General features: G+C 32.1%; 2 protein-coding genes across 3 annotated transcripts; both read left to right on the plus strand.

Moving 5' to 3' along the window:
* Positions 1–3508: 3508 nt before the first annotated feature.
* On the plus strand, positions 3509–8345 carry LOC132743115 (uncharacterized). Its single transcript, XM_060731631.1, has 2 exons — positions 3509–4309; positions 5350–8345. The coding sequence occupies exon 2, from the start codon at positions 5355–5357 to the stop codon at positions 6042–6044; it is 690 nt and encodes a 229-aa protein (XP_060587614.1). The 5' UTR covers positions 3509–4309; positions 5350–5354; the 3' UTR covers positions 6045–8345.
* A 6264-nt stretch (positions 8346–14609) lies between these two features.
* On the plus strand, positions 14610–25754 carry LOC132743127 (vesicular integral-membrane protein VIP36-like). Of its 2 annotated transcripts, none has more exons than XM_060731649.1 (9): positions 14610–14767; positions 19879–19994; positions 20202–20316; positions 21564–21646; positions 22219–22380; positions 22712–22826; positions 23311–23363; positions 24628–24688; positions 25313–25754. In XM_060731649.1, the coding sequence occupies exons 1-9, from the start codon at positions 14641–14643 to the stop codon at positions 25477–25479; spliced, it is 999 nt and encodes a 332-aa protein (XP_060587632.1). In that variant the 5' UTR covers positions 14610–14640; the 3' UTR covers positions 25480–25754. The 2 variants fall into 2 exon arrangements, with proteins under 2 accessions (XP_060587632.1, XP_060587633.1); XM_060731650.1 differs by having other exon boundaries at positions 24631–24688.
* Positions 25755–27519: the final 1765 nt, after the last annotated feature.

The following is a 27519-nucleotide window of genomic DNA, read 5'->3' on the forward strand; positions in this document are numbered from 1 at the left end:
ATCATTTTTGACATATATCTGGGTGATCTGCATTCAGTCTATTTTTTATAAACTGGATTTTGGTAACCTTTCAGTCTAAATGGAACTTGTTGTTTAATTAGTTTTGTTTCTGGTATACAAATTACGTCTAGCGGGTTCTTAAGATTATTTAAATAATTTTGTAATTCATTACATTTTATACGAGTGTAGGACAAAAGCCCTCCCGGACAAAAGCCCTCCTATCCCAAAATGACAAGGCCCGTGAAAATGACAGGGCGACAAAAGGGGAAACGGACAAAAGCCCTCCCGTAAAAATGACTGGACGGACAACACATACTCGCTATTAAATTTGCAACGATTTTTGGGGGCAAAAATGAGTTTTTCACAAATTCCACTATATCCGTCTAAAACACAATTTCATTACGTACAATCAAAACAAATGAACATAAAAACACATTACAATTGGTAACAAATTCCTTAATGATGATACTATGTCATATTTACTGAACCAAAAAAGAAAATTTCGCAAAGTATGTGACAGTTGTTCAAGGGTACCACTTAGATGTACACACTTATATACATGTAGTAGCTTGTAAAACTCGTTTTCTTTGCAAAATCGGTCAGCTAATCCCCGTATAAAAGCCCGATATGTTTATTCAACGTAAAAATCGAGGTTCAAAAGGATTGAAAAACTGTACTAACATATCTACATTCAAACTTGGAGAAAGTTTCTTTTTTTGTTTCAGTATATATAAGAACAGAAATAAATCTAATATTTGACATACAACATAAGAGTAGTATAAAATACTTTTGGTGCTCAGCAAACTTTTATAGTAGCATTTATTGTGTTGCATTGACCGTATAATCAGAATGCTATTGAAAGGTTTATAAAATCAAACAGTACATGTAGTTTGTGGTAGTGTATAATATTTATTTATTTATTTATTTAAGTCTCATCTATACATGATTTACATATATAAAAACAGACATAAAACAGATATAATACATACATTTCAAGAATAGCCATTCTTATTATAGAATTATATGAGCTTATAAGGGGGACAACTTCATAATATTACGGAGTTGTCTCCCTTATTTACATAAACTTACAAGTTAAAACACCGTAAAATAGTAATTAAAAGGGATAAAATATCACTTAAAATGGTCTAAAAGTTCTGAGTTAAAACATACTAATCATCTGCTAAGATCTTATTTTTCTTGAGTTATTTGAATATAATATATTATTTCTTTTGAATGTTACAACAGGAAGAATAGTGTGTAGAAGCGTATAAAACGTCGAACACGATAACGTTTAAATTAATTGATACCGAATTCTTGCTTTTTTGCGACCTATCGTGACCTACTTGTAAATAAGTTTGTTGATATCAGCATAATTATATATGTTTAAACTAAATCAATGGGCGTTTATTTCAATCATTCCATAAAGAAAATTGAACAATTTTATTTGTTACAAATTATTTTTGTCTGCAAAAAATAAAACTATTTATCTATTCTCTGAAGGGTGAGAAATAATTGCGCCCGCTAATTTATGTAGATGGACTATTGCCAGAAGTATAGGGTTCAAAAACTATAACAGTAGTCAAAGATATATTTGCTTGGGTCTGAAGACCCAAACTAATAAAAACCAATCTTCATAGTGGTTAAGCGTAAACTAACTGAAAAGGAAATAAATTGTTCGTTAATCGCTAAGAATAAGGACAATTTTTTAAAATTAAATCGTAATTTTATACTGTTTAGCTTGGTTTGATACAGTTTTCTGTTGGAATAACTATAATATAATTCAAAGGTAAGTTAATTAACATTGAATAACGGAACTTTAAAGACTACAATCTGCACTTGTAAAAACAAAATTATCGAAAACATATTTTTGAAATTACCAACTGTATAAATGTATCAAATGAAAAGCAAAAATATATATTTCAGTAACAATGGCAGGAAATGGTGGTGATTATCTCTATCGTCTGCTGAGAGACGACGAATATCCTTTGACTGATGGTATCAGGGCGAAATATCCATCCCGTGATAAAAAGCCTTCGTATCATATAAGACAATGTTCCAACGAATCTAAAGCTTGTCACTGGATTTCTACATGTGCCTCGAAGAAGGCAATGGAGAAACTGATTGAATTAAAGAGAGAAAAAATAGATGAAGGAAAGATCACCGATGTCTGTTTCAGATATGTTGAAATCGATCGGAAAAAGCTTAAAACGTATGCTCAAAAAAGCAAGCCCCCTGACGTCGCTTTGTTTGAAGTGTTTCAAGATTCAATGTTCGTATCGTACCGTTCAGAGAGAAAACGGGAAAAATTCTTGATTTCACTGATTCGGATGTAATGAAAAAATATCTTCCTGAAAAAAACTCGCGTGACCAAAAGTATAAAATTCAGAGAAACTTTGCTAAGTTTTATGAAGAAGTTCTTGTTGAACGATTTATACCTCCAAATTGTTGTACAAAAGTTTATGATGGAGAGAAATTATACAATGTTGACCGTTTTTGGAAAATAAGGGAAAAAAATTTGTTCCAGAGCGAGAATGTGGCAAATATTTACCACCTTATATGCGCAAATAACTCAAGTAGGTAATACAAACATCTGTGGATTCACAGCAGGAAATCCATACCAACAGTTCTTAGGACATACAATGCAGATGCCGTGTATGCCATCATATCCGCATTATTCGCCAACATGTCTTCTTTATCCTTTTTCCCGGTAACATAGTTCAATGTTAAAAAATGTATTTTTTGTAACGTTTTGGCATTGTTCATAATAAGCTAGTTTTGAATAAAGATGATCGTTTACTGAAATGATGTAAGGGTTACTTAACTCTTATGTTATTTGTTTATATTGCAACAATATATTTTAGTTTACTATGGTGGCTAATTTGTGCCATTTGTGTTTTCGCCCCGCGACCCCGCCATTTTTAACTTGTTAATTTCGACTTTTCGCTTGGCGGGGTCGCGGGGCGAAAACATAATTATTTCATAGTGTTATATAGTAAACATTTTTACTACCGGTATATTGAGACTTTTGAGAATTTAATACCGGTAGTGTATTTCGGAGTATTAATTCAAGCTGATTAATTACGATATATGATACTTTCAGAATAATTTGTATCTAATCAAACGGCAGGTAGCCCAAAGAAAAATTTATTATATATTCGTTGTACATTCGCTCGGTACACGTTACATTTTGTTCAAACATTAGAGTCGCGGTTTTGAAGCGATTAAGAATTAAATTATAAGTGTGACAAATGTCCATCGTCTACTTTAAAAACGGATTCCAATACTGTACTAATATATGCTTCACAACTCTCTGAATGTTCAGCTCAGACTCCTCTTTTGGGACTCCATGGATGCAGACGAACACTTTCTGTATAGATACAGATTTTATATGCCATCAAATCAATTTTGAAAATTAAGATGAGCTCGTTCCCGCTATTCCCATCTCTATTGTTTTATGTAGATTGCTAATACACGTGTAAAACATAAACAAATAGAATGGTACTAAAGTCAAGTAATAACGTTCAGTTGTACATTGAAAGATTTGGTGTTTGTTTGAAATCAAAATACTGCAATACAAGCTAATGTGTGTATATACTATAAAGATATGTACAATATCTTTTTTTTTCTAAAGTAATTAGGGGTAAAATAACCATCAATCATACAGTATATTTCAATAACTGGACTATTTAACAAAGTTCGTGCATAAATGATAAATATCGAAGTAGTTGCACTTTAACTATATTCAAACAGACTGTATAAACACTTGTTTCATAAAAGACTGTATTCAATGTATGAATATTTCACTCAGTTCAATTGAATACCAATATATACCCACTCGATCGTGTTAAAGATCGATAGTCTATAGATATGTATTTTAAAATGAGCTTTTGATAAAAATGTGATTTGTTTACATTGTATTTCAGTTTGTAAAATCATGAGATAAGAGTTAAAAGTTATATTGATATACATTTATCAAATTGAGATTGTTTGAATGCATCTGTGTCTGTTTGAACTTGTTTTTGTAAGCTATATCAAATACATATAAATCATTTATTCATGTTCATGGACTATTATCAGATTTTGACAATAAGAGAAGTATAGGGTTCAAAAAGTTATTACAGTAGTCATAGAAGTATATTTGCTTGGGTCTGAAGTCCCTAACAAATAAAAACCAATCATCACAGTAGTTAAGCGTAAACTAACTACAAAGGATATAACAGCGAGAAGGACAAATTGTTTTAAATCAAATCGAAGTTTTCGACTGTTTAGTTGGTTAGTAAATTTTCTGTTGGAATAACTATAATATCAGGTTAGTAAAATGGACCTCATGCTTAACAAATCCATCTACACTTCAAGTATGTTTAAGTTATCCTCGTTATCGCCCAATTGGCTGTACCCTTCGTGACGGATATTCCGATCCGAACAAATAATAATATTCTATCACTTTACCATCATGTAAGATAAGAAAAACAGACTTTTGGAGAACTACATCAACACTGATTAACAATTAAATAAGTATTAAAACAGATCGTGTTGCAAAGTTGTATAGTTGTAAATAAGTGTTTTTTCCTTTGATAGATATTTCTAGAAAATTATATTGTTAACGCTTAAAATCTTCTGTTAATTCAAAAGTGTAAAACCCAAAGTGGCGTGTGCATAAAAACTTGATTTTTCTTCGGTTACTGTTAAGGTGTTTTTATGTCTGTAAATCGATAGGTTTTATTGGATAGTACAATAATAATCATACTTAAAATTAATTGATATGTTGCAAAATAGATCATTTTATATTCGATAAATTAAAACAGTTTTGAAGTGTAGATGGATTTCGTACACATGAGGTATTAGAAATTATCATTAATTAATGTAAATTTAAAATGAACAAAAATGTTTTACTCTTTCCAAGTTACTATAGCACAAAAGCCTTAAAAATTGTTTCGTTGAAATGTTCTCAGCGTTATTTATTCTTGCTGATGAGTGGATGTCGATGTTTAATTTAAACAAAGGCGAACGGTTGATGACGTTACTCAAATTTTAAAGATATTCAAACTTAGATACCCTATATCTTTAAAAGAAAAAACATTTATTAAGGTATGGTTTGAAAAATTTAATGGCAAAATGTTGCTGTTTAAGAACCGTATGTTAAAATTATTTACTATCATGAGAAAACGTAAGTTTTTGTGACTAAATAAATGCCGCATCTCATCGAAAAGTGTGGTTATTTTCAATCAAAATTCACGTCAAGTAAAGCTTGCACATGGTCAGGCGCCTTTAAATGTTGACTTTGAATCAATAACATTGATTTACTTGAACACAGTTGGGATATGTAAAAAAGTTATATATATATTTCAGTTACAATGGCAGGATATGGAGATGATTTTCTCTATCGTCTGCTGAGAGACGACGAATTTCCTTTGACTGATGGTATCATGGCGAAACGTCCATCCCGTGATAAAGAGCCTTCTTATCATATAAGGCAATGTTCCAGCGAATATAAAGCTTGTCACTGGATTTCTACTTGTGCCACAATGGAGGGATTAAAGAAAATGAAAGAATTAAAGAGAAGAAAATTAAAAGATGATGAAGGGGACAATGATACATGTCTCAAATATGTTGTCATCGATCGGAGCGAGCTCGAAACGTATGCTGAAAAATGCGAGGAGGCCTATAACGACCCATTGTTTGAAGTGTTTCAAGATCAGATTGTTCGTACCGTACCATTCAGAGAAAAAACGGGAAGAATTCTAGATTTCACTTATTCGAATGTAATGGACGAATATCTTCCTAAAAAAGACCAGAGTGACAAAAAATATCAAATTCAAAGAAATTATGCTGCGAAATATGAAGAAGTTCTTGTTGAAAGATTTATTCCTCCACATTGTTGTATTAAAGTAATACATGGAGAGAATTCGTGTGATAATCCCTTTTATTTGAATGACGGAACCGGGGAAAAAGAATTGTTTCTGTTTCATGAATGGAATGCTAAATGTCAAACGGAAATATCCTCAGTTACTTCACTAATGCGTGATACACACATCGGTGAATAAACAGCACCGGTTCCATCTTCAGGAAATCCGTTCTAATGTCAAACAATGCAGATGCCTTGTATGCCACCAAATCCATATACTTCGCCAACAAATCCTTAATGATCGTTTTCTTATTTAAAAACCCAATTTAAATCAAATTGAAGCAGTGCAAAGCGTTTAATCCTCTTTTCCCGGTACCATAGTTTCAATCTAAAAAACGTATTTTGTTCAAACATCAGAACCGCGGTTTTGAAGCGATGCAGAATTAAATTATAAATGTGCCGATGTTCATCGTCTACTTTAAATACAGATTCCAAAAAATGTTGAGGCAGCTTCACAAATCACTGGATGCACAGCTCAGGTTCTTCATACGGGATCTCCATATATGCAGACGAACACTTTCTGTATAGGACAAACATGGGCTCGTTCCCGCCGTTCCATTCTTTATTGTTTTATTTAGATCGCTAATACATGTGTAAAACATAAACAAATAAAATGGTACTAAAGGCGATATAAAGCATTCAGTTGTACATTGAAATCTTTTGTGTTTTGTTTGAAATCAAAATACTACAATACAAGCTAATGTGTGACACAGTGTATATACTATAAAAACTGGAACAATATCATTTAATTTGTTCAAGTATATGGGAAAAAACACCATTCATATATTTCAACAACTTGACTTTTTGACAAAATTCATACATCTATGATTAATGTTGAAGTGGTTGGACATTAACTGTATTTAAGCAGACTTACATTAAACAATAAACAAACTGTACTCGTTTCGTTCAATGTAAAATAAATCTGATTAAATTTATGTTGATTAAATTGTATATCAGTTGGCAAATAGCATTATCATGAAATAATAGTTAAAAGTTAAATTGTTATACATTTATTTATCAAATTTAGATTGTTTGAATGCATCTGTGTTTGTTTGAACTTGTGTTTGTAAGCTATATCAAATACAAATAAATCTTTGATTAATTTGTCTCGTATCTTCTTTTTTGTTGCAAGACAATCAATAATTTCTGTTATGAGTTCGTCAGTTAGGTCAAAATTTATGTAAATCAACGAATTGAGGCCAGAGAAACCCGAATTAATTCAGAAAATACATTATAAAGAATATTTTTGTATTGTTACGTTAATAATTGATTTAGATTCTTGCACTAACTATTGGGATGAAATGGTAGATTTTCCTGTTACATTATGCCTGTGTTAATATTTGTGAAAGGATTAAATCTTATATTTGTGTTTAAACTTCGAATGTTCAATGAAACTATTCATTATCATCATGTTGTGCGACAGTCATGTAACATGTCCATCATGTTATCTTACCACCATCATGTTTAATTACCACCATGTTACATTTTCATCCATAATTGCTTTGTTAGAAAATGGTAATTTTCCAGTGGCGTGGGTAAAGACACCTAATTTTAATGCATACATCGAGGTTAGAATGTCTGCAGTGAACAGAACTACATTTGATTATTTTGTTTTAGATTAAAACAGTCATGGGTTTATGCAAAACAATGTTTTATTGATTTCTTGATAAAATGACAGTTACAATTAATCATTTCTATTTCCCAAAGAAAAAGTAAAGAAGAAAATAAAAAGAACTGTTTGCTATTTATTAGTTTAAACATATTTTATTGCATCAAATACATGTCAAATATTATACAAATGATGAGTACATAACAAAATGCAAATGTGTTGGATAACAAGTTCTAGCAACATTAGATTACGCCCATCCCAGTTAAGCCCTTCCCAAAAGTTATTTATTCTTAATTATAAAAGGACACCATTTTTAATTAAATAAAACAAGAAATATCTTTTAAATAGATCCTCGGACAAGATAAAACAGGTTTTGCTTGCATAGGTTATTTCGGAGTTTTGTCATAGCATTTAGCGATTAAATCTGGGAAACACTGCTATGTGTTCCTAAATAAAACTTCCATGTTTGATAAGTGTATCTCACATTGAAGTATTCAGGTATGCATTAATATCATGTTCTGTTTAATTGATGTGCAAAAATATATGGGAATCATTTTATGTATATGAATTAAACTCATAAGTATAATCATATACATTTGTGTAATATTAAAAACGGTGAACATAATCTAGTTAGAGTTTTTCCAGTTTTATATGTTGGTGCCTTCCGGTAATTTCTTGTACATGGGTTTCCGGGACTGTGTGCAATACTGGTGCCTTCCGGTAATTTCTTGTACATGCGTTTCCGGGACTGTGGACAATACTGGGCCTTCCGATAATTTCTTGTACATGGGTTTCAGGGACTGTAGACAATACTCAGTCTGGTAGTCTTGTTATTTCGGACAAAACTTATTGAATGTCATTTATAATTCAGTAAATTTTTTGATGTTTTATAAGGTTTTTTACTGGAGAATAAATGAAATTTTAAAAGCAGTTTCTGTTGAATAAGGTATTTATTAGAGAATGAAAGAAATCTTCAAAGTAGTGTTAAATGTTGTAAAATGGTATAATGGGAGGAAGCCATCTCGGTTCACACATTTCAAATATCCGACAAATTTAACTAGAAAGTTTGTTTCCGAAACCCCTTTATATCAATTAGTACAAAATGTAATTTAGACATGCATACGTTTTATATTATTTTACTAATTCTAGAAAGACCAATGAGATCCCCTGATTCTGTTGGTAAATGAAAACCCTTCTTATATATTAAGTTCTTCCCTGTAAATTTTACTGGAAAACAAACAGTTTTAAGATATGATCTACTTGTTATAAAAGCCAATAATATTCCTTCTGATACTCATTAAACCATTTACGTCACACGATATGTACAATTTGAAATGTCTTTTAAAGAAAGGTAAAATCAAAGCGCTGTAAGTACGGAGGTATACATAAATATTTTAAACATTTGAAAACCCGATAAAAGTAATTTCTATGACTCGAATAAGCTCATGACTCTTAATAATTTTATCGAAGTCTGTGCGATAAATCAGAAAAAAATATTCTGGATTCCCAAATTGTTTTCCACTTCAAACACCAACACAATTCAAGTCAAATGAGGCCCAGTATAAAACATGTTAGCCATCTACTTATTCAGAAATTTTCATTCTTTTGTGACACAGTTTATACCGCCTGTAGTACATCTTCAATCCATCCGCAAAGAAATGAGGTCCTGAAGAAAACACAGCATAACTGTAAAAGTTATCATGTAACTCACTAAAACTACACAGATTCAATAAATACCCGATAAATATGGTGAATTAAATTTGGACACCTCAAAATGTTCAACATCTATTTTCTAGACTAAAACGACTTGTGTTGAATTCCGTACCGGGAGGACTCCATATTTATCAGACGCATACATTCAAAGCAAATGTCGTGCACAACACAATGAGAATGTTCGGTGTAAAATGATATGTTGGAGGGTTTCCTGTGAGGTTTGTCTTGTTTTGAAATGACAAGACTGGTGTTATGTTTTTAGATATTTGTGCACAGATCGATCTGGACCAATAACTTCTGTGCAAGTTTTTAGATCATTCGCTCATTCACTTTTTTCTAGAATAATCATTTTTCTTGTGCAAGAAGACACAAAAATGAAATTTTGAGTATATTTCCCTATAAATACACCAAATTATCTATGAACATATTCTTAGTCCTATGGACTTCAATGGAGTCCCTTTAAAGTTTAAATCTTCCACAAGTACATATAGTGTGAATTTTTACAATCTTAAAGTTATTTAAAATGTTTCAGATTTTTCCTTTACCAGTCAATCCAAAGGCATTTCTACCAAATAGTACTTCAGTGATATGTTTCATAATTAAACTGTACAATGTTCAAATGCATTTACACTGGTGCTTAGAGAAGAACTAATACCTTAAGGTTTTAATAAATAAAATCACATAAAAATGTAGTGGCAAATTTTGCAAAAGCACACCAATCACACTATAAAAATACAAATGTTAAACGATATACTTTTCATCATGGCTTTCATTAAGAAAAGGGTTTAAGGAAATACATTCAGACGAATCATTGGCAGTGGTCTTCGGCGCTGAAGGAAACTCCTTAAATTATGGGATTGAGGTCACACTGGAATACCATTTAAAAACTTATTATAATGTTTTACTTCTAAATTTCTTTGTTGTTATAAATAAGGCTCTAAAAAATCAACAGCCAATATCATCAGACTCATAAGAACAAGAAATCATTTTTGACAAGAATTGCAAGAAGATTCTTTCTTTCTTAATTGGCAAACCCTTCCCCTCGAACTGAATGTAAACTAAATGATTATAAGTTTCGTTTTTATGGGTCAATATAAAGTTGCCCTTGTCAATCCGTTCCGATATCTCCCGTCAAATGTCCGTAGACCGACAAGGCAGTAGAATGTGGGTTTCAAGGTCTAACTGACAAATTTCTAGCTTCAAACAACGATGAATTAATCATGGTAAGGTTATTATTACATGTTCATATTAATTGAAAAGGGATAGTTTTAAAATTATCGCGATGCGATTAATATTCTTACTATCCCGAAGCACGAGGTATATTGATAATACTGCCAACCCTGTCTACTTAAATGATATTGTAAATGAGAAGGTTAATCACCAGTGCTGATTATACCAATCTCGCGCAAAAAAAAAATGTCTCAAAACTTCACTGTGTATATCCAGTAACTCCGGAATGTGAAAATAACGCATGATTCGTGCAATAAATAACGCAGAATTGTGCAATAAATACCTGACAGGATTTCTAACAAGGTTTATCACACACCCGTGCCGATTTTACGACTCCGTAAATATGGTATTGCACGGCCGTGCATATATTTTGACGTGACGTCATTAGCGTTATCAGACATAGTGTAAAGACGCGCTAAATGTTAGCGTTATACTGTAGGCGCGTCAATAAAAATGACTCTTATTTCACTTTAAACGGTCTTTATTTTGGGTATGTGATAAACAGAATATTAAATTCGTGTAAGTTCATTACTAAATTTATTGCACTCGTTGAATAAAATAATATTATGCTCGCCAGAGGCTCGCATAATATAATTTTATTCAACTCGTGCAATAAATTCAGTATTGAACTTACACTCATTTAATATCCTCTATATAAGAAATCTGGCCAATATATTTTTTTTAATTTAACCAAACTGAAAAAAAAATCAAAAGCCGCATACGGCTGCAAAGACAAACTCTTTATCCCTTATCAAGATTACTTCTGAAAAAAATTGTCTCGGCCTTACGGCCTCGCCATTTTTAGCAGAAACATCTCTTTATGTCGCCCCAGCCAGTGTTATATAGAGGATATTGAATGAGTGTAGGTTTAATACTAAATTTATTGAACGAGTTGAATAAAATCATATTATGCAAGTCTCTGGCGAGCATAATATTGTTTTATTCAACTCGTTCAATAAATTTAGTATTGAATCTACACGAATATAATATTCTATTTATCACATATATAAAATAAGAACGGTAAACTTTTTCCAAGAGTCACTTTTATTTGACTCGCCTATAATGTAACGCTAACATTAGCGCGCTTTAACGCTATGTTTATACTTTTTATAGCGCAAATGACGTGACGTCAAAGTGTTATTACACTAGTTTATTTCATGCTTTCCAGTGTTTTATTGTAATATATCAGATGATTATATTCTGATAAACCACTGGTGAAATTTATAAAATATAATTTTCACTGTAGCCGGACTATATCTGAATGCGGATGAAAAGAAAATCAAAACTGAATGGAATAACAGGCAAAAATAAATGCCGTCATGCGTAAATTTTGCTTCTTTCGGAAAAGAAAGTTGAGGTCACCATACATTATGTTAAAAATGTAACAAAATTAAAGAAATTTAACAGAACTATATTTAAAACTTGTTGATGTGACGTCATGATGTGATGACGTCACGAAGGAGAATGTGCGACGTTACGCGGCAAAATCAGTAAAAATTACTTAAAATCACTTAAAACGCATGAAGTAAAAAGAAAATTTATTTGTTTTACATATAAGATTGAAATATATTTCATTCGTGAACACCAGCTATTATATTTTCACTCGTGGCTACGCAACTCGTGAAATATTGCATCTGGTGTTCACTCAGTGAAATTATATTTCAATCTTACATGCAAAACAAACAAATATCCTCTATGTAATATCGTCTATTCTTGCATGTCAGACAGGATTATCTACCGTTTACACCGGTGCTAGAAAACTCTGTCTTACACCACCCATGTAAGACAAGTCGCGTGCTTTAAATGACGTCATTGACGCGCGCCTTTTATGAATGAATCGCGTTCTAAGGATGACGTCATGTTTCCGTTATGAATGAAGTTTTTTGTTCATACGCTACTATAAGAAAAAAGTGCGAAATGAGAATATCAGTTTTCATAATTTCTTTTCCGAAAATAATTGACATGTAATATGCAAGAAAAAGAATCAAACACCGGCAATTGGTACAGACCGGAATATCTAGCTCGAGGGTAACTGTTTACGGCAGTAACGAGGCTCTGCCGAGTTTCCGCTAAACAGTTACCCGAGAGCTAGATATTCCCGTCTGTACCGGCAGCCGGTGTAAGATTCTTATATTCTAACACGACCCGTATTTTTCCCTATTGAAAATAGAAGAACCGAAAGTGTGTGTTACTATGCTATAAAATCACTGTTTGACGTTCTATATTTAGCCATGTGACGTAATCATTATATACGTGAAGTAACCACTAAAAATGTGACGCGCTGACAATAAGTACGGAAACAAATCAGACGCAATGTAGCTAATTATCATGTACGGCAGCATATATTTGTTGATGTCGAGTTAGAATCGAAATAATATATCCAAATCGATGATTTTATTGCTTGATAACATCACTGTTTGTCGTTCGGATGCGCATCATTATATCACTCGGGCTACGCCCTCGTGATATAATTCCCCGCATCCGAACTCCAAACAGTGATGTTATTGAGCAATAAAATCACAGTTTGGGATGTATTATATCTTAAGTGTAATATCGTTTTTATTAAATGGCTTTATTACACTCCTGCGCCGCGGTTTATGTGATAAATCCTCGTAACTACCTCGTTTCATATACTTTAACTAATATGAAATTAGGCAAAGCCTATGAACGGGGAAGTCGGTAAAAAAATCCTTTCATTTTTCCGTTTTAAAGGTGTCATTCGGTATTATATGTACCCACTTCCGTTTTCACTCGGAACACTCGACGATTATTATTAATCCGAAAAGTTGAGATTTGTTCCGTAATCGGAATACACCGCCTTTTATCATTGAGTTACATTGTAAATGGCGGCGCCTAACTAGAACTGACACTGAAAATTTCATTGATAGGTATTGAATTCTATATATTTTTTTATTTTTTTTTTAAATTTGAATTTTCTTTTAAATATACACGTGTAGTCTATAGCCGGGCAAGCCAAAGCCCGGGCCCGCGTTGACTTCCCCGTATTATACGTATATTCTCTGCAACCTGAGTGACCACATCATCATTATCTATTATCTTCTTAGTTTTAGTTTTGTAGTAGAGTTTTGTGTGTGTGTGTGTGTATGTGTGTGCGTGTGTGCGTGCGTGTGTGTGTGTTTGTGTATTTGTTTTTTTGTTTGTTTTTTTTAACAATTAATGATTATGTATATATTTATATGTTTGTAGAAATTGTGACATCCACAATGATGTTTTAGGTTTGAAAAACAACATTGAATAAAAGCAGCAAAGTAATTGTTCATCATTTTTACTAATTTTTATAATTTACCCGTGTCTTCTGCAGAAATTGCTGTCTAGCAAAATTTTCTAAGTCAATTTCTGGTTATTGAAAAAGTCTAAGTACAAAATTTCTGTTTACAAATAATTGACAAAATTCTAAGTTCTAAATCCCATCTATAAATTATTGTTCATCCCATATTTTTCGGACCGCCTAAGCCTTATAGGCGGTTCAATATGATTTTGCTTAGCAGGAATTTTACAAAATTCCATGTCCGTCTTAAATAAGCATGGAATTCTTATGTATCGTATAAGTACCTAATCTCACACCCAACCTATTCTCAAACCTTTCATTCATGTGCTGTTATTTTTTTACTAGAAGTGACTATGATGTCCTGAACTTGTGTGCATAAAAGCTTAGTTTCTGACAGACATGTCTGCTGATGTCAAATGAAAACAGTGCATAGGAACAAATATTTACATAACCTGGGACATAATCCAGACATAACATATTTTATTACATAGCGTAATTTCATACAAATTGCTATTTCCTTTGTAAGTCCCATAAATACACCATTGACTATTTGTGAAAATGAATATAATAGACAAAACTATCTTAAAGCAGGTAACTGCATTGTGTAGGGTACTTTATTGTCATGTGATAGTCATATAACAATCACTTCGTTGGCTAAACTAAACAGTAGAGGTTTGAGAACTGGTTAGTCCACGATACACGGAAATCTTAATCGTTTTAATGCTTATTTTAGGGAAAATCCTGCTAACTTTTTCGTACGGATAATTTCCGTAACACAATTAAAGGCATACGAATCGTTATTTGACAAATCGCTTGTTTACCGACGCGTATGCGAAAATAAATACTTAAGATTCCCCACGTGATTACCCGGAAGTGAGCTGTACACATGTCAAAATGGCGTCTGATACCGGTTTCATTCTGCGAACTTTGTTTATTTTATTAATATCATGTTTAGTGAAAGCAACATGGAATACAAAAGACTATTTAAAAAGAGAACATACTATTACAAAACCATATACAGGTAAAATGTTAAGATATGATTTAACGTTTGTTCAGGTGCAGCGAAAGAGTTAATGGAAGTTCCACCCATCATTGTTAAATTAGTGGGTGGGGTATCAATTAAACCAGTGAAAGTGAAAGTTTTACCCAGGATCAAACCCGGGACCTCAGGAGTGACAGCCATTGGTCTAACCAACCTAGCTATCGCGCCATCTTGCACTATAAATGTCCAGATATTACAAATAATACTTACATTATAACAAATTTCTTTTGTATGCAAGTGTTTTTCACATTAATTTCATCACGGATAAATTTAGTATTTACAAGACAAGGATCGGACACTTTCGTTTAGCTTATAGTCTCTTTGCGCGCATATGCAGAATCCCACATGGGATAAAGGTGGACAGAACGAGAGATGGCGGAATGCGCGGAGTGCGAAATATGACAGATTTTTACAAGAGTATGTGGTGTTATTGCAGCTTTGTGAAAAATTATACACATATGAATGTATTGATACAGTATTATTTTGTGCCGCTAAAGTATAAATATATGAAATATGCCTATAGAAAGCACAGGTAAACGTTGCGTGGCCATGACTTACACTATACCCCTGTTCCCCCTCTACAACCCAAAACCCTAAAAAAAAATTATGAAAAAAAAAAATTTTTATGACTAAAATATTATAAAGGTATTTTACTCTACTTTCATTTTGCATAGAAATATCACTAGCATCTCAATTATCAGCGCATATATTCATCAATTTTTCACCAATCTTAACAATCTTGGTCTCAAATCTTAGATAAATAAATACTCTTTAAGAAAACAACACTGGCACCTTCGCTGATTATACGTAGCAAGAAATATCCAAGCCCAAACTGTCAACAAATGAAACTCGGAAGAGATCTGATTGCACCGTTTCGGTAAAACTCTCACGAGTAAAACACACTAAATTCACCGTGAAAGAATATTTCTTTGTATTGCGTCTTTAAATATGATAAAATTAAGTTATTATTTGTAATAATTGTTCAATCAAAGCATCATATGAAACTATAACGCACCTTTTTTCCTATATGTCAAATTCTCAATCCAAAATGAAAGTAAATTGGCACAGCAGAGTTGTTTCCCTTTAAGTATTTTCATTGGTCCGAGGTTTTCCTGTGACCAATGAAAATACTACATTTGAAAACAATCTGCAGGCCCATTTTACTTTCATTTTGGAATGAGAATTTGACATATAGGAAAAAAGGTGCGTTATAGTTTCATATGATGCTTTGATTGAACTATTATTATAAATAATAACTTAATTTTATCATATTTAAAGACGCAATACAAAGAAATATTCTTTCACGGTGAATTTAGTGTGTTTTACTCGTGAGAGTTTTACCGAAACGGTGCAATCAGATCTCTTCCGAGTTTCATTTGTTGACAGTTTGGGCTTGGATATTTCTTGCTACGTATAATCAGCGAAGGTGCCAGTGTTGTTTTCTTAAAGAGTATTTATTTATCTAAGATTTGAGACCAAGATTGTTAAGATTGGTGAAAAATTGATGAATATATGCGCTGATAATTGAGATGCTAGTGATATTTCTATGCAAAATGAAAGTAGAGTAAAATACCTTTATAATATTTTAGTCATAAAAATTTTTTTTTTTCATAATTTTTTTTTAGGGTTTTGGGTTGTAGAGGGGGAACAGGGGTATAGTGTAAGTCATGGCCACGCAACGTTTACCTGTGCTTTCTATAGGCATATTTCATATATTTATACTTTAGCGGCACAAAATAATACTGTATCAATACATTCAAAGGTGTATAATTTTTCACAAAGCTGCAATAACACCACATACTCTTGTAAAAATCTGTCATATTTCGCACTCCGCGCATTCCGCCATCTCTCGTTCTGTCCACCTTTATCCCATGTGCGATTCTGCGTATGCGCGCAAAGAGACTATAAGCTAAACGAAAGTGTCCGATCCTTGTCTTGTAAATACTAAATTTATCCGTGATGAAATTAATGTGAAAAACACTTGCATACAAAAGAAATTTGTTATAATGTAAGTATTATTTGTAATATCTTAGTCATAAAATTTTATTTTTTTTCATAATGTTTTTTTAGGGTTTTGGGTTGTAGAGGGGGGACGGGGATATAGTGTAAGTCATGGCCACGCAACGTTTACCTGTGATAGAAAGATGCAATGCTTAGTTAAAAATGTACTTAATTAAAAATAATCGTCTATTATTTAGGCATACTCTCTACACTTTGATGCCCTTTTACTTCAAGCACAAATTATTACCACGATTCAGATTAAGATAATTCTTTTTTACATGGTTTAATGGGTGCATTGCAAAAAAAAATTCTTGATTGCTTAAAAACTTTTAAAGAAATTCATGTTTGAAATTTGTCTTTATTTCTTTGAATTATTTTCAATTTTATGATTTGTACATTTTTTATTTGATTACCTGAATGTAAGTATAAATATAGTAAATATTCTACTAATTAGTCAATAGTGAATTAAATATATTTTTCAGATCATTCTAGACAAGCGTTCATATAAAGATAAATTCATTAGATTGGCAAGGAAGAAACTTTTATTGGCATACAGAACAGCTGTTTTATAACTTTTTTTTTTATTTTGAAACATATTTCTTTCATAGATATCATTTACAATTCACGTCAAATGATTTATTTGTCATATGTTTATTTTCATTATTTTTCAAGGAAATGGCTATACAAATTTAGTGGTATATTTTCTATTTCAATTATAAATGTTAATAAAGAAAATAGAAGTTTGCATTGTATTTATATATATTCTCTTCAGAATCATTTTCTTATCACACATACCATGGATTGTAGTTAAAGACCGCGCACATAAAAAATATACATTCAAATTATATTTGTTTTTGAATATTGAGTGTTGCAATTATAACATGTAACCTGGTAATGAAAGTTTGAAAATAAAGTTTTTTAATTATCACTTGTTGCCTGGTAATTAACCCCCATTCAAAAGTAATTAAACTTCAAAGAAATTTAAGCGATGTGTAAAAAATAATCAAAAGTTACTTTTATTTTGCATAATACTGACTCAAACTGTAAAGAATTTTATTGTTTATCTAGTTTTACATTACAAAATATCAGAAATATCTTTCTACAATCATTCAAATAAAAAGAATAATTAAAATATACGAGTGACATTAAAAAGGCCGGAATCGAGACAGCCACAGGAGAGTACTTTTAAAACTGTAACAATGATTGTCTACTTCACTGCACCAACTTTTGAAAACAGATTTACAAAAAATAAAATGATGATTAGATGAATGAAATTTAAATATTCTATGAATATGGCAATATTAAAATCTCGGCAATATTTTGTATGAAAAAAATGAATAAATTTTCTTCATGTGTTGAGCGAATTGTAATGCCCGCAATACATTACCCGTTACCATAACAATAAATTTCAAATACCTGATTTTTATATAAAAATGTGTCAGCCCTAATAAGTCAAGACTTACATTCCCGGTAGATAGTACAACCAGGATATAGGATATGTGTCACAGGGTGAGAAAAATATGCAGCCTGACCAGGACTTGAACCCGGAACCCATGGAATACCGTACCGCGGCTCTAACTACTGAGCTATGTGGCTGCTTACACACTATTTTTCCTAAATAGTGAACAGTTGTGAACAGTGACATACTCCCCAGCTATATTGAAATTTGTTTTCGAATTTCTAATGGGTACAGACTTACAGAGAACAATGTGAAATTGAACTTGGAGCTTATATACCATTATGTTCCCCCATTGGGCGCCAAATGTCGCAGGGTGAGAAAAACGTGCAGTCTGACTGGGACTTGAACCTGGGACCCTCTGAAAACAATACTACCAACTGAGCTATCCGGCTGCCTACACACTATTTTTCCTAAATACTGAACAGTTTTGAACAGTGACATAATTATGTGTCCAAGTTGTTGCAATTTTATCTCGAACAATGAAGACTGAAGTATATGAAGTATGAACTTGAATAATTTATTCTTTCAAAAAAAGCAGCCAATTACAGGACCCTCAATCTACCAAATCTGCAGCCCGATATTGGCTGTAATCTTTCACCAAATTAATATGTTTTTCCCAGTAACAAAGGTAAAAAATTCCCCTAAAAACAAATAAAAACGAACAGAAAAAATCTAAAAGTTGCACTGTTTTTGAAAAGTAAAATGGATTTGTTTCACACCATTTATGTCAGCAGAATATTGTCTGTCTCCACCATTTTTTGTTTCACAGGCTTTGATATTTGTATGGATGCACAGAGAAAACTTTCATCCTCTAAATGTTTCACAATAGCAAGTTGAATTGAAAAAATACTGATATTTAATTGGTAGTTTATTGATATTTGACCAAATAGGAATTTAGAAAAATTCCCCCATCCACTGAAATTCTCCTGCTGAGGGTATCGACCTACCCCAAAATTGGATTGAGGGCCCTGAATTATTTAAGTTTTTAGACTGAAGCCAATATTTCATTCATATAAACATGAGTGTCTGTTTTAATTCATTGGTTGATTTCTTTGATGTCTGACACACACTTTATCAGAGGCAGCATGTCATTGTTTTGTTAATAAAATTTCTCCTTGAATGCTGGTTAAAATTTGTTCAGGGCTTGTGCTGGAAGTGTGGTAGCCTTTGAGCAATTGGCTCAAGAAATTCATGATAAGCTCCAACTTAAAAAAGTATTACTTGGAATCTCCAGTCTAAATTTTAATGAACTATTTTAAGAATTGGAATGTACATGATTGTACACATAAATTTGCAAATCTTTGAAACTATTCTGTTATCTTGATGCTGAATAAATGTTGAAATGAGCCGCGTCACAACAAAACCAACATAATGGGTTTGAGACCAGCATGGATCCAGACCGCGCAGTCTGATCATGATCCATGCTGTTCGCTATCAGTTTCTCTACTTGTTATTGGATTTGTTAGCAAACAGCATTGATCCTGATCAGACTGCGCGGATTTCATTATGTTGGTTTTGTCGTAACGTGGCTAAAATATTTTCATTTTGAATTTTAAGGTACAGTAGTCATTATTGTTTAAAGATTTGTTCAAATTTGTTAATTAACATTATAATCACTTATGTATTCTAGGTGCTGGAATGAATATACCATTGTGGGATTTTGTCGGTACAACCATGGTGACCAGTAATTATATTCGTCTTACACCTGACAGGCAAAGTTCGCAAGGTGCTATATGGAACACTATGGTAAAGATTAAATGTCTATAACTTCTACGCAACAAGAACCATAGCATAACTTGTTAACTTGTGTATTTTTATGTAGTTAGTTTAAAGTATTATGTTACTGTATTATCTCCATTTAATTCCCTCATTTGTTTAATTACATTTAGAAGAATATATTATGAGTTTTAATATTGCGTATATTTATGTATCTCAATATTTTATATTATACAGCCTTGCCGAGTAAGAAATTGGGAGTTACATGTACATTTTAAAGTACATGGTCAGGGAAAAAACTTATTTGGAGATGGTTTTGCTATTTGGTATGCTAGGGACAGAAATCAGCTTGGTAAGTCATTTAAAATTTGACAAAACCTATTCTGGTCAGTGGTAACACAGTCAAACTAATACTGTAACACAGTCAAACTCATACTTTAACACAGTCAAACTCAAAAACATTAAAAAAAGATATTTTCAATCTTATTTGGGGGAACAGTCTAATTTTGTATTGTGGCACAGTCAAACTTGTACACTGATACTGTCAAACTAGTTCTCTGACACAGTCACACTTGTACATTGTCACAGTCACACTTGTACACTGACACAGTCACACTTGTACACTGACACAGTCACACTTGTACACTGACACAGTCACACTTGTACACTGACACAGTCACACTTGTACACTGACACAGTCACACTTGTACACTGACACAGTCACACTTTGTACATTGTCACAGTCAAACTTGTACTGAGTTACAAACAAAATTATATTGTGACACAGTCAAATCCCATTTTTATCAGACTCTGTGGCAAAAGGTTTGCCAACAAACACAACCTATTTGGCCAAGGGTCAAGGGGGATATTGAAAACTACAGGCTGAAAATAGAACCAATTTCATCAGAATTTCAACAAATGATATGGTTCAAAGATATATTATAAAATTGTTATACTTTTACTTACAGTTGAATGGGTAGCATGCTTCAATCTATACTTGTACATGCTCTTGAATTCTCAGTATATTGGATTTATTTGTACAAGTAATTTATAAAAAATACTGCTCATTTGATTTTCTAGAATAAGTTCCTGATACCAGAACATGATACTACATGTTATTTACAAGAATCTTACACTGGCTGCCAGTACAGACTGGAATATCTAACTCGAGGTTAACAGTTTACAGCAGTAACAAGACTCTGCCGAGTTTCCACTAAACATTTAACTGAAAGCTAGATATTCCTGACATTGAGGATAGCCAGTGTGTTTGATTCTTTTTCTTGCATATTACAAATTTGTGATATTACAAAAAGAAAGTACGAAACTAATATTTTTATTTAGCACATTTTTCTCATAGTAGTGTATGAATTTACAACTTCATTCATAATGGCACAATGACGTCATCCTAAGAACACAGTTCATTTAATATAATATTATGGCATGTTGGATATGCGTCATTTACACGAGGCATGTCATACATGGGGGGTGTAAGACTGTTAAACAGGTTTTTCTAACACCGGTGTAAACCAGTAGATAATCCTGTCTGATATGCAAGAAAGTTGGCTATGAAAGGAAAACATATTTGAATCCATTTTTCAGGTCCTGTGTTTGGCAGTAAAGACTATTTTGTGGGACTGGCTGTGATAGCTGATACATACAGTAATCATAATGGGCCTCATAATGTAAGTATAGCTTAGATATTTATGCCTAGCAGTTAGTTATTGTTCTTATATATAAACAATGATTCACAGCATTAGCCAGTTTTTGATGATGTAAATAATTTTAAGTTAACAAAAACTTAATTGTTTGACTGAAGTATTTTTTTAATGAAATGTAATGTAATTTAATGACCATTTCAAAATTTGATGACATTTTATAACTATTTTCACATTTCTTGACCTTAACAAGTCACACCACTTTCTGAATGTTTATTACATGTATGGGTCCCCTATAATAATGGACTTTGTTAGTCAAACATGACTAAAAGTGAAATGTTTGTTTATCATACATTTTGTCATGTTTTTACCAACTTCTTGGCTGAAAGGTGTTTAGATGTGAGGATGCTATCCATGGTGTTTACTGAAGGTTGGTGATTCTACTCAAGCACCTCTTTGTGCCTTAAATAACTCCTGACAAACTTGCTAGGTCATCTTTCATAATTAAAGATATGTATAAAAGTGCCATATATTAAGTATGACTTGAAATGTGGAAGCAAACTAAAAAAAATATAAAAAAATAAAAATAATTTTTTCAGCATCAGCATCCATATATCTCTTCAATGGTGAACAATGGTAGCATGCACTATGACCATGATTTGGACGGTACCCATACAGAATTAGCTGGCTGTACGTCATTGTTTAGAAATTCTGATCACGATACATATCTGGCAATAAGATATGAAGGAACTACTTTAAAGGTTTGATTCTACCATTTCTTATATATGTATATGTGAAAATTTGAATTTTGAAAGCCTTGAACTGCTCAACTGAAAAGTGAATATGCTTTTCCAGTAGTATAGAGCAGACCAGCCTGCCTTATCATGAAGTCTGACTAGGCTCTATACTGTTGGGTGACTAACTTCAAATTTTACATCTTGATGTCCCAAGAATTGATAATGGATTGAGAATTACAAGTCCATTTAAGAAATGGATTTAACTCACAAAGTTGGAGCAGTCCCTCTTTCGTTTCAGAATATTTCATGTTAAAAAAGTTTTTAATGTCTGTTTTGTACGTTATATTATGTATAGGTGTCTATGGATGTAGATGGAAAGGATGGTTGGACAGAATGTTTTAAAGTGGATGGTGTACGATTACCAGTTGGTTATTATTTCGGTGCATCGGCTGCCACTGGAGAGTTAGCAGGTGACTTTTCGTAAATTTTTCTTGCCTTGAAGAACGCTTACAAGTCCAATCATTAACAAATGTTGCTTATCATCTATGTGGGGTTATATCCTGTTACAGACTAATGTTTTCATGTAAGGATGCTATCTTGCTAACTCATTGAAGTTTAATGGCTAATGGATCTACTCAGGTGCATGTTTGTGTCACAGTCAGAACTTATGCTTGCAGTGGTCTTACTTCATCAGTAATGCTGCAAGTTTGAGGTCTTTGAAAGTAACATGAAAGAACATTCATTCTGTAACTGATTTACATGCCATGTAGTCTGTTTGTGTGTTATAAAAAAAATCAGGTTAAATTACAGTTTAAACATTTTTAAACAGTGCATAACTTTAAATTTCTATAGCAAGAGTTGTTGCCCCTGAATTTGTCTTTAGTTATGATGAACATGTTCTAATAGTCAAAATTTAATATTCATGTTGTAGATTTTCTTTTTTTTTTCTTTCAGATAACCATGATATAATTTCAATGAAACTTTATGAGTTAGATCTGCCTGAAAGTGTAAGTCTTCGTTAGCTATTCCTTAGTTTTAATGATAATTTGAGCCGGGCCATGACAAAACCAATGGGATGGTATTGCAGCCAGCATGGACTTCGACCAGCCTGCGCATGCTGTTCGCTATCAATTTCTCTACTTATAATAGATTTTAAAAGCAAACAGCATGGATTGTGATCAGATGCTCAGGCTGGTCTGGATCCATGCTGGAAAGCAAACGCACTATGTTGGTTTTGTCTTGGCGCGACTCATTTATAAGATGAAAACATGTAAAAAAAACACAAATGCTGCTCATCTTCCTCAGTGAGAACAAGTGGTTTAAAATTAGAAAGTATAATGGGCAACCAAAGCTGAGTGGTTAAGGTTGTGCTTGAAATAATGTATGGAGGGGCACCTGAGGTTTTCCTCTACCAGTTAAGTTGGAAAGTCACCATATGTCTTTTATTGAGTTGGTGTGACGTAAACCCAACCAAAAAAAAAAGAAAGTATGATATTGATTGAGGGTTGTTACCAGTGCAAGTTAACAGGAATACAGGGTTGTCAATGCGTCATGATGCACATCTTAAATAAACATGGCAATTTCTTTATCACCTTACAAATTTAGAACGGACCTGAAAGTTTTCTATACTATTGCATGTGTTTGTCACTGACAGAGAATTTTGACGCTTAGTTTTTTGACAATTTTTTTTATACGTTATTCAACATGCATGTACTTTGAACTGAACTATGGATTACTATTGTTCAACAGTGTACTGCTTCACACTTGATATTGCACAAAAATATGTTCCATATGCAATAGCAAGTATGAGATGAAACTATTTTTATAAATCAGTGAATCAACAGAAACAGTGAACAAAATGTTAAAAGGAAAAACTATTGCTTTTGAAACATTTTTATGAAATTTATAGAGAGTAAAATAGTGTAGTTTCCATAGTTATATAGGTAGATTCTCAAAAGATTTCTTACATGAAGTCTCTCTGTAATTTAACACACATGAATATTGTACATACACAGAGGAAAATGTTACGGAATAAAATATTTTGCTGCTATTTTAAATAGGCTTTTAACTGTATAGCAATGTTTTTGTGCATTGGACCATATGTTGCATTAGAAAAATTCCAACATATTTCTTCTATACAAGTATGTTGACATTATTCATTTTCAAAACTGTGTAAAGCAGATATATAGCTTTATAGAAAATTATAATAATTATAATGACAATATTATATATTTGATATTATTATAATTAGCCTTATAATTTATTTTACAGCAGGGTAAGGAGGAAGAATACCGGGGATTGCCACAAGCTGAAGTTTTTGCAGCACCAAGAGGTAAACTTTATATAAATTCTATGTAATAACTAAATTGTTTTAACATCTAATTTACCTATGTTAGATATATAAATATATTGAACGACTGGGATTAATTGATATATGTTCTGTTTGTACTCAAAATATCTCAGTTTCTGGAAATAATGTTACACCTATTTTTGGTGTCATGTGTCATGGACAAGGGAGGTAATTGGCAGAGAGTTTTTACGTTTCTGTGAATCATGTGGACTTAACATGAAATAAAAAGGTATTATCATTAAAAATCATGAATTTATGAATATCTTCATAGGTTATGGCAGGGTGGTCTGGTCACTGGCTTGGAATCAAATTTCTCAATGCTTTAGGTACAAATCCAACCAGAAACAATAAATTGTGAAATCTTCTATTTAGGGAAGCTCTCCAAATATGTTACGGGATTTGGGAAGGTTAATGGTTCTGCCTAGGTACTTGCTGATGCCTAAATAATACTAATATTGGATGGACACCTGAGGTTTACCTCCACCAGTAAATCTGGACATCGCCATTTGACCTTTACATTGTCACCTTTGACCTTTCCATTGTCACCTAACCTTTTGATGATAAAAGATAATAACTCATAATATTTTTTTTCTTCTTCCTCTTCAGATCACATTGATGATCCTAAAGGGGGCTTCACATCTGGGGGCAGCTGGTCAGGATGGAAGATATTCTTTGTCATTGTTCTTATAATTATTGGTGTGATTGTATGTGGGGCAGTTGCATTTGTTATATTTAACAAGGATGATCCAACAAAAAGAAAACGATTTTACTGATATTGTGGAATTTTGTTGAATGATTGTTAAGATATATAAATGTGAAGAATGTCATACATGAATCATCCAGCATTTGTTGACACAAAAAAGGATTTCTCTACCAGGAAATATGTTATTGTTTAGTTATTCTGAGGCATTATTCTATGAATGTTTAAAGAAAATATATATGTTAAAAACAATTTTGGAAAGCAAGAGGTTCCAAAATATAGTTCAAGAACTTGGAGGAAATTTGTTTTTGCTGACATTTTTTTGGAAAATGGTAGAATAGATATGCTTAAGAACTAGATTTTTAATTAAGTTTAATACACTGTTTACAACTTCGGCGGACTTTTCTTATAAAATCTAAAAAAAAAATGTAGCTATGAAATACCATGAATAGACTTTTTTTATTTTTGATGAATGTTTAAACTTATAGCCTTGTAGTATTACTGGTGCAATTGTAATTTTATTTTAAAATCCATTTATTGGTGGTACAGATAGACTTAAGGACCACATTTGTGTTTTAGTGCTTCCGTTTCTGTGTCCTTTTTACACATAGTTAAAGGTATGCTTTGTTAAAGATATGTTTCGCAAGAGGTTGCTTTCAAGATTTTTATAAAAAAAATATCTATTATATTCTTCTATTATTATGATTAATAAAATTGTATTTTGGTTGTAATATCGGACATTTTTCTTTGAGATAGCTTTCTAGCTTTCTTACATTTGGTTTGTGGTTCTTTTTTGGGTGCCAGCTCTTGCCAAATTTATTGTAAAGAGGAGTGTATCACATACCCCCTCCACCAGTAATAGCTGGGAAGTTGTCTTATCTCTTAAAAAACCGAGTTGGTGTAACACCCTTTGAAATATTAAATAGAATAGGAAATTAGGCAAAAAAGCACTAGTTACACATGAATTACAGCATAATGGAATGCTGAACTACTGTGGTTGCAGGAAATTTCTTACTTGGTGTTAATTTTATGGCATTTAGTTAACTATATCTTAGATTATTTTTATAGTTCATAGAATATTTTTCCAGATAAAATTATGAAATCAAGCTGCCTTCTGTATTTGGAAAAAATTTTAAGGTTCATTTGACCAAAATGGTAAAATTTGGAACCTCTTAAACAAGAAGTCATTGAACAGTCATTTTCTTAGTTAAAAAAAAGAAAAGAGGAAAAAAATATTACTGATTAAGAGGTTTGTCCCTTAAATCCACATACAGATATGATTTGATTTAGAATACTTTCAGAGATTATTTTAATTAATGATACATTACATTTACATGTATTATTATTATTATATTATGTATTTTTTACATAATTATCTGTTTGGGGATTGGCTACTTTGTTATGTTATCATGAAGATAAGAATGGTTTATGCGGGTACAGCGCATTTGACAAGTTGATTTCTGTGTGCTTTGTTTTCTTTGTAATTTGACCGTTATTTAACTATAAAGCTAGCTGTTGTTGAACTACAATATCAAGATTTAACCTTTGACATGAGGGAAACATGGGAAATTAAATTTGCTTAAGGAAATAAGGGAAATTAAATTTCGTGAAGGAAACAAGGGAATTAAATTTCCTTAAGGAAACAAGGGAAATCAAATTTCCTGAATGAAACAAGGGAAATTAAATTTCTTAAAAGAAACAGGGAATTAAATTTCCTGAAGGAATTAAGGGAAATTAAATTTCCTGAAGGTAACTAGGGAAATTAAATTTTCTGGAATTTAAAACCATTATGTTCTTTTTAAACAACTAACTGACAGAAATTGAATTTCAAGGACATCTAGATGTTGTGTTATACATTTATTTTACCACTTATGTAGGAATATTTCTTTACTTAAAGTAATACATCACTTGTTTTTATTCTTTTTTATTTCACAGAATTCCATATTTTGAGCAGTGTTGCACAATGAGTGTTTAAATTCAATGTTTTAGATTTAGAAGAACTTCATAGTATTGGCTAAAGTCATTAGTTAAGTCTATAAAAATACAGGTGTAAGTTACCAAAAAATACAATTTGTTGTTTTGTTACTGTTGAGGGTTAGAATTGGACTGTTAG

Source organism: Ruditapes philippinarum, unplaced genomic scaffold (genome assembly GCF_026571515.1).
Source record: "Ruditapes philippinarum isolate M1 unplaced genomic scaffold, ASM2657151v2 ctg5514_1_1_1_1, whole genome shotgun sequence".
NCBI classification, from domain to species: domain Eukaryota; kingdom Metazoa; phylum Mollusca; class Bivalvia; order Venerida; family Veneridae; genus Ruditapes; species Ruditapes philippinarum.

Coding starts and splice junctions, on each gene's coding strand:
- LOC132743127 (XM_060731649.1), top strand. CDS start 14,641: ATGGCGTCTGATACCGGTTTCATTCTGCGAACTTTGTTTATTTTATTA. Junction 21,647..22,218: donor ATCATAATGGGCCTCATAAT/GTAAGTATAGCT, acceptor TAATTTTTTCAG/CATCAGCATCCATATATCTC. Junction 23,364..24,627: donor AGTTAGATCTGCCTGAAAGT/GTAAGTCTTCGT, acceptor TTTATTTTACAG/CAGGGTAAGGAGGAAGAATA.
- LOC132743115 (XM_060731631.1), top strand. CDS start 5,355: ATGGCAGGATATGGAGATGATTTTCTCTATCGTCTGCTGAGAGACGAC.